This window comes from Trachurus trachurus (genome assembly GCF_905171665.1).
Source record: "Trachurus trachurus genome assembly, chromosome: 14".
Classification (NCBI taxonomy): domain Eukaryota; kingdom Metazoa; phylum Chordata; class Actinopteri; order Carangiformes; family Carangidae; genus Trachurus; species Trachurus trachurus.
Window position 1 is genome coordinate 23,870,430 of NC_139903.1, and position 14,733 is coordinate 23,885,162.

A 14,733-nucleotide genomic window follows, 5' to 3' on the forward strand; every position below is an offset into this window, starting at 1 on the left:
TGTTCAGGTAATTATCACTCAAATGTATTGTTCAGCGTGTACTCCAACCTCACAGTTAACAGACATGTAGCTAATGAATGATGTCCTGGAATGTAACATTTGTCAGAAGCGGCTCACCTTGCAGACGGCGCTCAGGACTTCCAGCGCCGTCTCCCCGGGCTGTATGATGGCCAGGACGGGCTGGTTGTTGGGCAGACACACCCAGGATGGAGTCAGGTAATCAGGGACCCAAATGTCACTGTCTGCATTCTGCTGAGGGAGACTCTTCTCAGAGCCCTCTCTCTCCTTCTGAAAATACAACACACACACACACACACAGATATTGAATGTTAGCCTTTGTGCTCAGAGAAAAAATATTCTATTATCCACTTCTAGATCCCCCCCCCCCCCTCCTCGATTCATCATGATTTATTCCCTCGCTCTCAAAAGAAACCAGATTTGCTTGGCCTGATGAGACTAATGTGAGGGAGAGTGGCGGTGGCCCTGAAAGCAGCAGGAGATCTGATTACAAAATCTAATTCATCCGTGTTGATGAGAGTCTCTCTGTACCATCGCCACCCTGTGTGGGCTCGGGTGACGCTCGTGTGTGTGTGCGCACTTGTATCTTCAAGCATGTGCGTGTGTGTGTGTTGTGTTCAAAGTGCAGCCCGTAACCTTTAAGCCCGTCAGTCTGACCTCCGACAATCTGGCAGCTCTACGCCGGCCTCTCTCCTCCCTTCACTCGCTCCCTCTTCTATTCGACCTCACACTGTCTGTCACTGATACCTTATCACCTCCTATCAAGTAGCAGCATCCACATTTATTCTTTCATTCCTCCGTCGCACACACACACACACTAATCATTGCCTCTCCTTCTGGTGGCCCTTCCACTCTATCTGTACATCACTCCATCATCTCCCTCCCTCCCTCCTCCTCCCCCCGTTCCTCCATTCACGCCACACAATCTGCTGACAGTTAACAATCTGGCCCAGTGGTCCGTGTTTAAATGAATTTAGACTTGGCTGTGTATGTGTGTGTGTGTGTGTGTGTGTGTTTGTTGGACAGACATAAAGTGAACCAGAGGAACAGAGATGCAAAAGCACATATGTGTGCGCACTGACACATTATGTGGAGATGAAAACCAAATGAAGACACATGACTATATTGAAAAACACACATTTATATTTTCTCTGTCAGACAACAGACCGGGGGGCCCGTAGCTAGTACCTCCCCCAACTCCCTCAACTCCCCAGCTCTGCTTAGCACCATCTGGCTCCCCTCCTGCCCATCCTGGATGCCTCTGCTGGGGGGTGCAGCAGAGGCATCTCTCTCCCTCTCTCCTGCTCCCCCCCTTTATCGACATCAGTGGGATTCCCCCGAACAAACAAAAGGAGAATTTAAACTGGAAAAGTCCATCAGATGAGACAAACATTTGGGACCAATCTTGTTGGAGATGCTAATTGAAATCATCTGATAGTAATATATGAAACTGAGGTGTTTGCGCAATTTCATTATTGTAACCCTCATACCCACACTGCCAGCTGAAAAGTTGGATGTGGGTGGAAGGAAATCAATCTCCCATGGTGCCACTGGGGGCTTCCACAGTCTGAGTGGGTTTGTGCTAGTTAAGTTTGCTCCTATCTGCTGAGTTCAGACAGAGGCCTGTATTCCCTCTCCCCCTCGTCTCTGCTTCCTGCTACCACTTCTCATGAAATATGGAGCTGGCATGCTTGTCCTTGCCACAACCCATGGGTAATTGGACATTTTCCCTTACAGTTCATATAAATTCATCAGGCTGCGGTGTGTGTGCGAGGCGCTAACTGGAAATCCTTTATTCCGACGGTGGCCGTAAATATTTCTTAGATCTATTTCTACAGATATTATTCATCATTTGCAATTGTTTTTTAAAATGTGGTCAATAGGACAGATACAAGGGAGCACAGATGGTGAGAAGCTGCCAGGTCCTTTGGTAGCAAAATGTCTGCATAATTTGTTGAAACATCAGAAAGCTAATGATCTGAACATATCAGATCAAATTTGTCTCAGAGGGATTAGCAGACAGAAATATCCCTCCAGTCGATGGCCTATGATGCTGATGGAGTCAGAATAGCCTGGAGCAAGTGAAAGGAAAAAATGGGAATCTGTCAAGACTGATCTGGAAATGGTGTTTGAAAGACTAAAAGGATGGTAGAGGACGAGAATGGAGGAAGAATAATGGCATTTTATTCTAATAAAGACAGAGAGACTGCAGATCCAAGTTTATCCTACAGAGATATTCCAAGCAAATCATTTGTCGGCTGACGCAGTAGAAACAGCTGCTAAAGATTATTTTTAAAAAGTTGTTCGCTGCATCAATAAAAAATAAATACAAGAATCATCTGATGACACCGAAAGAAAATGTTCTGCTGCTTTTAATGTTTCATAAGTCTGCAAATCTTTCCAATCACTCCTCATTGAGGAGAGAAGTGGATGTCAGGAAACATTAAAACAGGAGATTGGAAATTACCTCAAATGCTCACTGAAGCGGACGTGTGCAGGGATATTTTGTGCTTCCCCCCAAGGATAACCCGCCAAATGAAGAGCCAGAGCACCAAAAGGATCTTAGTAAAGTGAAAAGAGGTGGAAAATCCAGCGATGCTGCTGGCCTCAGGGTCTTAAGAAGCCCGTAACCCATTATACAAGAACAAAGGTTCATCAGATGACCCAGTGATTTTTTATGCTGGCTTATGAGAAAGGCAAACAATGACAAGGAATTAGCCTAAAGCTACATGAGCTCTGGGTCTGTGAAGTGAATGCCAAACTAAGAGAAGGAGGAGGAATTCAGCGCTCAGCCTTAGGAAGATTATTACTGTAGAGATAGAAACATTCACTGTCTGTTGTGGCCTTTGTCATGTTGGTTTGGCTGCAGGACGGGAAACAATAACAGCGGAAACTGAGACAAGTTCAGGCCCATTTTATGTTACACCGACAAAGATGAGTCTTCATGAGAGAGTTATGAGGATCATATAAAATGACACTAATGGACATAATCATGGTCCTAAATATAAAGGTGTGTTTTTTATTATCTACTTGTGAAGTAAAGGTGGCGGAGCTCTTACAGATTTCTCACTGGCAGAGTCTTCAAACATGCGCTCCAAGGGCTTTCTCACAGGCTCCATCCCATCAACAAACACCTGCAACCACAAAGAGAACAGCACATTGCAGCTGCATCTGAATACGTCACAGAGCACTTATTACATTTACACCTGGAAGGAACTCTCTCATCAACACTTACTGTAACATATATCCTTATTTCAAACCTGCATTACACTCAAAGTTTTATCACGTCAAATACCAAAAGCTTTAAAGTCAATTAAACACTTGTAGTAAGGATGTGTCACTATGGAGACCTGGTTGATGGAGGGATGTCCCTTGGTCTTCCTCTTGGAGGTTGTGTCCAGCCCCCAGAGGGAAGAGAACCGGCTTCTGCGTTTGCTGAAGGTACGAGGCATGGCCTGGTTCCGCCTCCGGATGCTGCTCTCTGTCCGGGCCGACACCTGTGAGAAAGAAAATATTTTAACCTCAACTGGCTGACATGCTAATTTAGGGTCATATACAAACTGAAATAGACAGTTTTACCTGGAGGTATTTTTTTTTCAGTTACAACAAATCCCCTTTAAAGCACTTATTTTACTAAGAGACCTGATCATTCCTAAGAAGGTTCTCATTAGATTGGTGAGTGGCTGATCAACTGTCTAAGAAAACATAAATGGACTGGGAGACTATGTTCACAATTCACTCACAGCAGCGTCTGGCTGTCTGTACTACGAGTCATTCCTTGCATTCATGGTTATTAATGCACACGGAGGCATGGAAACCCACCGACACATAAAAATCTCACATTTTCATCCCCCCAGTATAGGCTAATGTCACACACTGAGCCCTTTCAACCTCTCATCTCCCTCAGTGACCTACTACACATGCATAGAGAAACCACTCTTGGCATTTCTGGGTTAATTCACATTGAACTTACTGGGCTATGAGCAGCTCTGACTCACTATATGGTACATGAATACATGCTTTGATGTACATGTATGTGTGCACACACAAGCGCATACTGAAGTAATGTGCTCATTGGTCTCCTGGCAGTCGCTGCTCATGAGATGCACACGCTTCAAACATAATAGGTCAAACTGTCTTCTTAGACTGCTCTTATGTAAGCTGCATGCATGAGGCCTATATACGGTCTGTTTTACTACGATGTCTCCTTTGAATGCGGATAATAACACTGATGAATGGTTGGAATGGTGGTAGAGTGTAAGAGGAGAAAGAAAAAGACATGAAGGCAGTGTTTTTCAACCTTGGGGTCGGGACCCCATGTGGGGTCGCCTGGAATTCAAATGAGGTCGCATGAAATGTCCAGTAATTGATTAAAAAAATTACTGATAAAAAACTAATTATTATTCTCTTTAAAAATTATGATTAAAACACCACACACAATCCTTAACAGCTGTATTCTATACTTTCACTTTCTTGAATTTAAATTGAGTTCAAATAAAATGCAGCATATAAAAATATCATATCATCTTGATTGACGGGGTTGCCAAAAATTTGTGATGTCAAAATGGGGTCACAAGCCAGAAAAGGTTGGGAACCACTGCACAAAGGCAAAGCAGTGTGAGTTTAAGGGCTTTTAAGAGTTTGTGTTTTAGTCTTCATTTCATAAATCTATTTCAACATCATTTATTTCTTTCAAATGTTCGACTATCCTCAAAAATGTATCCATCTAAAGCAGTACTGTCTAAATCAATTATCAAAATAAATAGAAGCCTGGGAGAAAAAAGGGGTATGACAGTGAACACAGCTGGAAAAAAGATGGGAAAAACAAAGATGGGTTGAGAAAGAGAGGAAGAAAGGATGAAGGAAGACAGATGGGAAGAAAATAAGGCAGATAAGGAGAGGAAGAAGGAGAGACAGACAAAGGAAGCGAGGGAGTAGGCAGGAGAAAGAAGAGGTGGGGGTGGGGGGGCTGCAGAGCAGAGAGTGTTAAGCCTGTTTGTGGGAAAGTGCCTCAGGGATGGCAGCTTACTAACAGAGTTTGTATTGATCCACCACCAATCACAAAAAAAAAAGAAAAACACAATGAGGCTCTGATGTTGTGTGAACGTATTCGTTTGGTAAATCAAACAGTCTGCTGCTATGAAACTGACCCACAGAGAAATTGCTTCCATCTCTTCCACATTGTCACCTGGACGATGTTCAGAGGAGCAGCAGGGTTAGACAGTACACGGCAGCGAGCACAGCACGTACTGCAAAACATCCATCAGCGGTTGTGTTTCATTCTGTACATTTTTTGAGCGCTCAAGTTGACAACAAGAGCTTGTTGCAGAGCACGTAGTTAAAGAGAATCGACTTTTAGCCACAGGCTGTAGCAGTCAGCACCATGCAGAGGAGAAACAATTGTCAGCATGCTTAGTGTTCATTTTCTTGCCATTGCTTCGAGGGGACAGTTCAGTATGTGAGGGGAATGTTCTGAATGCTCCGAGGCGAGGACAGCGTGTACAGTGAACCTATCTTCTCGCATACGTTTACTTGTGAGAGGTAAATAATCCATGTAAGGATTAAAAGCTGAGTGCAAGTCCCCGAGAGAAAAAAAACAGCCAAGATGACTTCCCTCAGAATAAATTTAAATATGTTTTTACAACATAGAGTCAAACCACTGAAAGTTTCTGCTCTGTTTCTGTTGTAGTTACCCAGCCATGCCAACACAATATGTCACAGCTGGAGTGAGTTTCACTGTGCATTTGTTTCCACTGAAAAGAAAATGATTGCCTCCTTTAGATTCCATTGTTAGGGCTTTACACAAAAAAAAAGCTCCTACAGATACAACCGCATGAAGTAAGTTGGAAACTTTCCACCTTTAATTTAGACAGATTGCCATACTTGTGTTCTGGCTTCACAGAATCGTATATGGCCATATATGACCTGGCTCTGGTCCACATTTGTCTGCATTTAATTGGTTTTTGAATGGACAGATTTCAACATACAACGAGCTGCTTCAGGTCAACTGTGCAGGATTTCTAAAAAAGGCAACAGCTGTTATGTTCCTGCTAGTCATTTGGTATTCCTTCTCCTGTTTGCTACTTGTTTGTCCAGTTGAAATACGCTTTACCCTAAGGCTACGTGCACTGTCAATTAGTTTGCACATTTGCCAGACCAGTAAAAATTCTTGCTTTCAGTAGGTGCAAGTGACAAGGTGTTCATTTTAACAGCAAGAGAAACACACCCACTCTCCAAGCTGGGCTGGTGGACAACAGCAGAAACGTGTCAATGCACGTGGGACAGAGTTTGAGTTTTGGACTAAGCAGCTTTGATTAGTTCTAAAAGTGAAAGTTGCAGAGAGTGTTGGAACAAGTAGCCAGTCACGAGTACTGAAAAGGTGTTTTGCCTGAACGTGAGTGGGTTTGTGGGCATACCAGCGCATGGAATGAAGAAACGGAGAAGATGCCCAGTCGTCCCATGGCCAGCTTAGTGGGACGCGAAGCGAAGCCCAGCAGGCGTTTGGGGTTGGGGGGCTCGCCGCCCTGTAGACTGGCCAGGTAGCAGCGGCAGCGGAACAGATCCATGTGAAAGCGCTCCAAGTTCTGCTCCCACAAGAAGATCTAACAGAAGGGGAAAACGTGTGAGAACAGGATTTGCGGTTATGTAACGAAAGCAGCACTTTGCTACTGATAAGATCCAGATTTATCCATGCAACGACAAATGATGAAAACCACAATTTCGATAAAGAGAGGAGAAACAAGAAAAGATTAAATATGCATAAGAGATGGCCGTGTGTTCAATGGTTATTCGGTGGTTTCAGGGCGAGTGAGATGTGGGCGTGCTGAAGCCCCTGTGGAGAGGTATTACTCACCAACACAACCCCCACCAGTTGGTGACCTGTTGTGCTATGTGCAATGTATCACAGGGTGGGCCGTGGGAGGTGGAACATAGGAACACACACACACTCACTGTGCAGCGCAACCTAGACTTAATTCACACTGATTCCTGTCTTCACCTGTTTTGTTCCAGGGCTGCTCTCTCTCTCTCTCTCTCCTCCAGTCTTGAATTCAACATCTCAAGCTCATCTTATGTAAACTCACTTTGTAGAATAATGTGGCCCCAGATACTCATCTTGAAAGGAGTCAGACCTGACCACTCAGGTTGAATCCTCCTCTGCTCCTTTCATCCCAAGTGTTTGTATTAATGTTCCTTTACAATCGTCAATCCCAGTGTTTTCTCAGAAATGGCGAATGTTCTGCGTGATTGAGATTAACCACTTCCAGCTGCTTTTTATGTAATATTTCTCTTTGGTCTTCAGTCTGTGATTGACCATCAGCCAAATACTGCACACACACACAAAGACAGAGGGGGGAGGCCATACAAAAGGAGGCCGATCGTTGGTGAGCATGTTCTTAAGCTCTATAAGTGTTTACATGCAGCTGCTTTGACATTCAGCAGCAACTCCAGACATGCATAGTATTATGGAACGAAGCTGTATAGGCGATGTTCCTCTGAAAGCAAACAAACCTGATCTGAGAGCAGCTTTGACGCTTTGTCACGTGACTCCAAACAACGCTTGAAACAGCAGTTAGATATAAAAAGATTTGCAGGAAGCATCAACTTCACCTGTCCGCTCATGTAGGCAATGCATATGTTTTGACATGTGCAATGAATACTCTGCAGTCGCTTCATCGCTCGCATGTGTTTATCAATGAAAGCCAGTTGGGGTATCTGAAAACATCTGTCAGTGCAAGTGCTCCTTAAGAACATTTTGTCTGGATGACGGCATGCAGTAAAGATGATTTATTGGAGAGTTTGCGAGAGCGTCAGTGCCACAATGTGCGTCTGTAAAGCCCCTTAGGTGTTTTCTCTGAACTGGAGAGGAAGCTTTGGACAGTCTGTGGGGTGCTCAACACATGAGACCACAAACCTGGTTCATATCAGCTTCACTTGGACGTGAAAAGCATGACCAATTTGCAACGCAATGATATGAAAAAAAAGCTTCAGTACTCCTCTGTTTTGGATCTTGACAAACTCAACTTTAATCTATTTGACTGTTTTCACTTGCCTGCTCCAGTATGGTCTTCCTCTTCTTGGCGTCGGTGACGGTGGACAGCTGCATGTCTCCCATCTTCTTCATCTTCTCGTCCATGTCGATCTTCTGCTCCAGCTTGCGGATCTCCGTTCGCAGCAGCCGCACCGTGTCCTCCCTGTGGTGCTGCCGAGCGAGGGCGGCGGCGCACGCAGAGTGGATTGCTGTGATCCAGTTCTCCAGCTCTGTCTGGCCTGACGTCTGACAGAGGAGAGAAAAAACAACAACAGGTAAGAGTGAGTTGATCTTAAGACAACGGGGTCACAATGGTGAGAAAAACAAATTAAGAAATTGACAGCAGAGAGAATTTAAATTCCTTTGATCCTGAGAGTAGGTGGCCACTATAATCTCATCATCATTTTATTACTCATCTCCCCATTCAGTGATTGAATGTCACTGTGGACAGCTGCCATGAATATAAACACATTTTAATATTACACAATAGTGACTGTGGTGGATCACTGTCACAGTATGACAGTTTGGCCTTTAAACATGTCAGACATAAAACAAACACATCGACACAGGACTGGCTTATCTCCCACATGTGGGTAAATGTCATGTACCTGTGTGCAACACGCACACACACACACACACACGCACACACACACACAGAAACATACAAATACCCATGAGAATTGAGGTCTTTATGCATTCCCATCCATTTTTGTCCCTCTTGGCAAGCAGCTGACTTTGTAGAGTCCCAAAAAAATAATGAAACAATTAAAAATCCCTGGACCCAAATTAACTATTAGACTGTGAAATACTACTGTTGTTTTAGCCTTAATTTTATCCTTGAGCAAAATACGTCCCATGCGCCTTTGTTTTGAAAGGAACCCAACTGTTACATCACGCTGAGGTTTTAAAATCCCAGCTCCGCTCTCACCTGGAAGAGGAAAGCGTCCCCCACTGAGTTGCTGAGGCAGAAGACAAAGTCTTTCTTGGGGTGTTCAGGTACGGCCTGGACGATGCTGTTCTCCACCCACAGCGCGTGTTTAGGAACGCTGTTGTGGTCGATACCCGAACGGCCGTCCGACTCGTACAGGAAAAGGGTGCATCCTTGAAGAACAACAGGGAAGACAGATGTTAAAAACAGAAAGACAGGAAGTTCATTCATGAATGTTCAGTGCGCTTACAAATCATATTTCCTCAGTTCTCAATAGTGGATATACAAATCTGGTGTGATCTGGGGAAACAAGTATTTAATCCCTCACATGGTATTCAAGCAAAAAAAAAAAAAAAGTATACAATGTATGAGCCTACATATCCAGGGACATGAGGTCAGGAGGCCATCGAATGCATTTATTTTCGGATGGATGGATTAAAGGAGAGGAGGCAGGCAGGAATGCAGCTGCAGAAGCTGTATCTTGCGCTGCATTTCCAGAGTGCGAGAGTGGATTAGACACGGATGCCGGCGTAAAATTAAATTGTGATGAGGCCGAGGTGAGGCAATGTAAGGCCGCACAGACGAGGGTGAGAGAGGACGGCAGAGGTGACAACCAAGGGCACAGGCTGTGTTAAGACTGATGTGATTACGCTCTAACAGGATGGAGGGAGTGGGATATTAAACAGACCGGGGTCAGGTAAAGATGTTTATCTGAATGCAACATCACAGCGGCACGAATTTGTCACAAAGAAATACTTTGATAATTTTTTCTTTATCGCTAGGGCCTATTCAGAGACATTATAGGTACCTTAATTCGTCCTCAAAAGCTTGAAAACTGCTACCTACAATTTGTTTTACTCTCCACAATCAAATACAGGTAAAAGACCAAACATAATCAATGCCACACCTTTCAGAGAAACCCAGTATTGTTTCCACTTGCGCCTCGTTGCAGGTTCCACCTTCTTGTTTTTCTTATGAACCAAGAAGTTCTTCACAGCCAGAGCGCCGGCCTTCCTGACTATGCCTTGTGCGCAGCCAATCAGAGTGTCAGATGGATAGGCGCTGCTGAGCGTGCCGCTGCTCTGCTCATCGCTCACGGCCGAGCCGGCCTCCTCCGTGCAGTCCCGACCCTGATGCGTCTGATGAGACAGTCATTGAAAGATGAAGTGAATCTGTCCCACCCGCTGACGTACAGTCTGACAAACTCTTAAATGTATACATTTTTAAAATTTATAAAAAAGTAACTCACCCAGGCTTGATTGTCCAGCTCCTTCCGGAAATTCTCATAGACTCCTCCCCTTCCTCCTTCGCCGCCTCGTCCCTCTCCTCCTCCTGCGCTGCTGCTGCCGCTGTCGCTGCCGTTGAAGACGCTGCTCTCGGCGGCCGAGTAAACCGAGAAGGAGGCCGACATGGCCTTACAGCGCCGGGACACCAGCTCTCCGTCCCCGTCCATCTCCGTGGTGACACCGTCAATGCCGCTGTCGCCATACTCGCTTCCTTCACCCAAAACACCCGAGATGTCCTGTCCGGCAAAAAACACAGGGTGGAAGTAGAACTGATTATTATTTATTTATAAAGATGGAATTTATGTTATATTTGGATACACATCACATGCACACACAGCTGGAATAACTACAGATTGAAGTACAAGCCCCCCGTGTGGTGTTCCTCCTACTTGTCCACTGGAGGTCATAATACAAGAGGTCATTTCCCTCAAGTTGCAAGAATCAACCCCACAGCCAACGCAAAACAAGCGGTTTCTTAATGTTTTATCTGTGTGTGTCTGTGTGTGTGGGCGTTCCATGTCTGGCCCGTATTTAGCCTTGCACTTCTCCTACTTGCACTTCTACATGAAGGCTTTTCACTTTGACTGAGGGGCTTCTCCATGCTTCCACACTTGTCTTTCACCAAACTGAGTCTCCCTCTGTTCTTTTTCCCTTTGTTTTTCTGCGATGCGTCGATCTATTTATATCCAGTCTAACAACCCCCTCAGCCTGGCTAGATGAATTTATAATGAGCGCTTAGGGTGCTCTGCTATCCAAGGGTGCTTAGGGGTTGTGGGAATGAGTTGAAAGAAAAGCCTGGTTTGCTATTTTAGTACTTCCTTCTGATTTGGCAACTTTTTTTTGTTTAACAATGACACATGGAAATCAGAGAAAACATATGATTTTTTGATTTTTTTTTATCCTACTGATATAAAGTTTTATTTGTGCCCATTGAATCTCTCATTAACTGGCTTCTTGGTGATAGACTGCAGTGAATTTCTCTGAGGGGAAAAGAGATGTGAGATAAGCTTGTAAATTCTGACCATGATGTCACTGTGTGTGTGTGTGTTTGTATGTTAGGACAGTGGTTAGTGAATGAGGCATGAAAGATATTACGCATTACTGCTTTAACTTCTGCAGGGCGGATGGAGAGAAACCAGGCCATCGTTAAACAAGTTCGCCCCACAGCGCATCCGCTTATCCGACTCCTTATTATCCATTTCCCCGCTACACAACTGTACACACATACTTGGATGTGCAAACATGTGGCGTGCACACAGGAAATGTCTCCAGTTGTCAACAAAATGTTAATTGGGGGATTGACTGGTGTCCTCTGTGAGCCCCCTACACTTCCTGGATGCTTCTAGTAAACAAAGTCCTCTTTCTACAGTCAGTTAATTCAATGAAATGTGATCTAACCTGAGTGGTTTGTGCGCGGCGCCCCTGGAACGCAGGACACGGCGCAGCTGGGATCCCGAGCCCGGCTAAGCCCTCAGACAAGCAGTGGGACCGTCGGCAGGGGAGCGTGAATGCTCCGTACCCGCCGCCGTCCTCCTCACTCGGAGACATCAGCCCCTCCTCCCCGTCTCCGTCTCCATCGCACTCAGCCTCTCTCCGGTTTTTAGCGTAGCGGCTCCTCTGCCCCCTGAGGCCCGGGCTCTTCTGGCTGCACAGATGGTCCAGAGACGATGCCCTTTCAGCTGAGCCTGGAACGTACACAGGTGGTTAGTGTGTGTGTGTGTGTATTTGTGTGTGCAAGGTGAGGTTACTGCATTCTGATTACTGCGAGCCCATACATTATTCTGAGCTGGCCTACCACCTGGGGCAGTGCTTAGACCTTCAGCAGTTAGGTTACCAGCTACCGCCTGCTGTCATGCTGAGCTCCAGCCGCTCCTGCACAGCACCAGTTAGACTAACAATCCTATGATCAACGGAACTACAGCCAATGATGGATGGCAGCTAACCTTCAATCAGCACACTCTCTCAAATCATACTCGGGGAATGTCTGCAATTTTCTCTACCTCTCCCCCCATCATCATCTATAAAGTGAACCAAATCAAGCTAACACTCCTGCACACATGGCCCGATGTATATAAGGACAATTTTCTTTCATCCATCAGTCAGGATTCCCTTTGAAAGCTCTACTGGTGCTTTTTGAAACCTATTAAAATTCCAGAACCAGGAAAATATAACTTAATGTCCATCCTCATAAATGATATTGACAGCCACCGTGGATATCATTCTCAATCACTGAGAAGGATTAATGTGGGTTCTTTAGGATTACAATAAATAAACTGTTCCGTGTATGTGTTTATAATCCCAGGGCTCCAGACTGGCCTCTTAAATGGAGGCCTTTTGCCCCTAAAATTTGAGACAGTGCAAGTAAATTTGTCATCTGCTTGCATATGTGCAACCCTAAATGTGCTGTTATTTTTTTTTAATACACGAAGAATATGGATTTTTTATTTTTTTATTTTTTTTATTTAACCTTTATTTATCCAGGAAGGATCCATTGAGATTTAACAATCTCTTTTTCAAGGTTGTCCTGGTCAGGAAAGCAATCTGTCATTACAGGTGTCAGGCCAATGTGTGTGAGGATCATGAATGAAAAGGAAATGTGCATGTGCCCCTAGCATGTGCTTGCATTTACAGTACTGACATTTTAAGTTCTGGGCCACTGTGCTCCTAGTATTTAAACAGTTAGTCTGGAGCCCTGAATCCTCACCTGCCCCGGGGCGTGTGAACTGCTCCTCCTCCTCTTCTTCTCCTCCATCCACGATCTCCTCGGTGCTGGTCAGGTGCTCCTGGCTCAGGTCCGACAGAGAGAACTCCAGGCTGTCTTCTCTCCACATGTCCGCCGACTTGGACCGCTTCTTTTTAACGCTCCCTCCCTCCCGCGGGCCCTCGGTCATCCGCTGCAGGTACCGCTCCTCTCCCAGAGTGTCTCCGTCTCCCTCCCCCATGGAGTCTTCTCCTCCGTCCTGAGCGAGAGTGTCCGCCTCTGAGGTCTCGGGGGTCGGCGTGGCCAAGGGGTCGTCATCTTGCTGAAAGGACTCCGGCCTCATTGTCATGGCAACGCGCTGCGTCCAGTGAGGGTTGATGCCGAATTCCCCGAACGCATCTGTCGCGTTGAAGGGCTCCAGTCCGTTCTCGGCCAACGACTGCGGGATGCTGGGCGTGCTGGAGGAGCGGGTCGAGGCCTCCGAGTTTCTGTGTTCCTGTTTGACTGAGGATGAGTGGCGGGAGCGGCGGGTGATCGGCTGCTTGCCGGAGAGACGGAGCGAGCGGGATGTATGCTTGCGGGAGAGTCCCGTCACATCGCCATAGAAACCACTGTCCCCATTCTGACTCTCCACGTTTCCCATGATTCAACTGTGGATTAAAGAAAAGGCTTTTGTGAAACATATTATCCACCTTAGAAATGTTCCCATTATCCCTTAATTTAGACCATGACGATTTCTTTAAAGTTTATAAAGTAGTGAGCTAAGTGTTTTACAACTGTGCACCACATCTGTGCTTTATATCAAACATCTGCATTCATTAACTGGCACACCGATCAATCCGAGGTGCCAGATCTCTGTTTAGTTAAAAATTCTGAGTATTAAGTTTATTAGCGAGAACGCAGCTGTTTGTGGTTCATTTTTTTTCTTATTTAATTAAGTTGTTATACGGGCCAATGCTTTTGGGGAGGTCAGATAAACAAACAGAAGAACACACGGCACCTTGTGAGTGAAATCAAAAGAACTAAGAGGAACCAAATAGGAGCTGCACTGCACTGGTCATTTACTGCACCAGATAACTGATCATGTTCACTGACTTTCAGCAGGTATTTAAAGCAGCACTAAGTAACTTTTCAACCTTCATAAAATATTTTCATAACTTTTGTGATGATACATCGACTTACAACAAGTTGAATGACACCTCTGTCGTGGTCTGAGGGGGTCTGTATCTCTTTCTCTGGCACTAAGCAGCTTTGAGGAGCATGGTAGGAACCCGGCTCTCACTTTACTTTCACTTTCACTTTTGCGAGTCACAACAAGGAGGGAACAGGCAAAACAGCACTTTAGCAATGGATTATGTTTGTGTTTTCACTTTGAAATGATCCACTGGAAACAGAAACTTAGTTTTGATGTCTTCTGTTAATTTTAATGCAGGATATTTACAGGGCTTCACGCTAGTGTTCATGGGAAATGGAGTCTTCCTTCAGGCAAAACACTACCGCTTTGGTCCACAGGCGCCGCCAAACTCAACCAAAACTGAAAGTTCTTTAGTACTGCTTTAAGTGTCCTGTGTAAAGATTTTGATCAAATTAAAAAAGTTTGTGAAAAAAGAATATCTCACTCGGAAAAACAAGTGTTGAAAAAAGACAATTTTGGGGGGGATTCTTTGCCAAAACACACAAACCATATCGGCTGTGTTATTGGAAACATTCAATACCCTGCACTATCTCTTGCAGTCTTTTCACAAATTCCCCACTGAACTGATCTGAGTGC

At 45.1% G+C, this 14,733-nt stretch overlaps 1 protein-coding gene across 1 annotated transcript in view; it reads right to left on the bottom strand.

The window, feature by feature from the left end:
* Nucleotides 1-14,733, bottom strand: part of LOC310997512 (rho guanine nucleotide exchange factor TIAM1-like) — a 56,875-nt gene that overhangs the window by 22,754 nt on the left and 19,388 nt on the right. The window contains exons 3-12 of the mRNA XM_083987230.1: nucleotides 12,966-13,612; nucleotides 11,660-11,946; nucleotides 10,225-10,497; nucleotides 9,883-10,114; nucleotides 8,976-9,148; nucleotides 8,069-8,293; nucleotides 6,435-6,620; nucleotides 3,369-3,515; nucleotides 3,078-3,152; nucleotides 118-288 (exon numbers count right to left, since the gene is read on the bottom strand). Coding sequence (XP_083843356.1) covers nucleotides 118-288; nucleotides 3,078-3,152; nucleotides 3,369-3,515; nucleotides 6,435-6,620; nucleotides 8,069-8,293; nucleotides 8,976-9,148; nucleotides 9,883-10,114; nucleotides 10,225-10,497; nucleotides 11,660-11,946; nucleotides 12,966-13,605 — 2,409 coding nt within the window. The 5' untranslated portion in view covers nucleotides 13,606-13,612. The remainder of the gene's footprint in view (nucleotides 1-117; nucleotides 289-3,077; nucleotides 3,153-3,368; nucleotides 3,516-6,434; nucleotides 6,621-8,068; nucleotides 8,294-8,975; nucleotides 9,149-9,882; nucleotides 10,115-10,224; nucleotides 10,498-11,659; nucleotides 11,947-12,965; nucleotides 13,613-14,733) is intronic.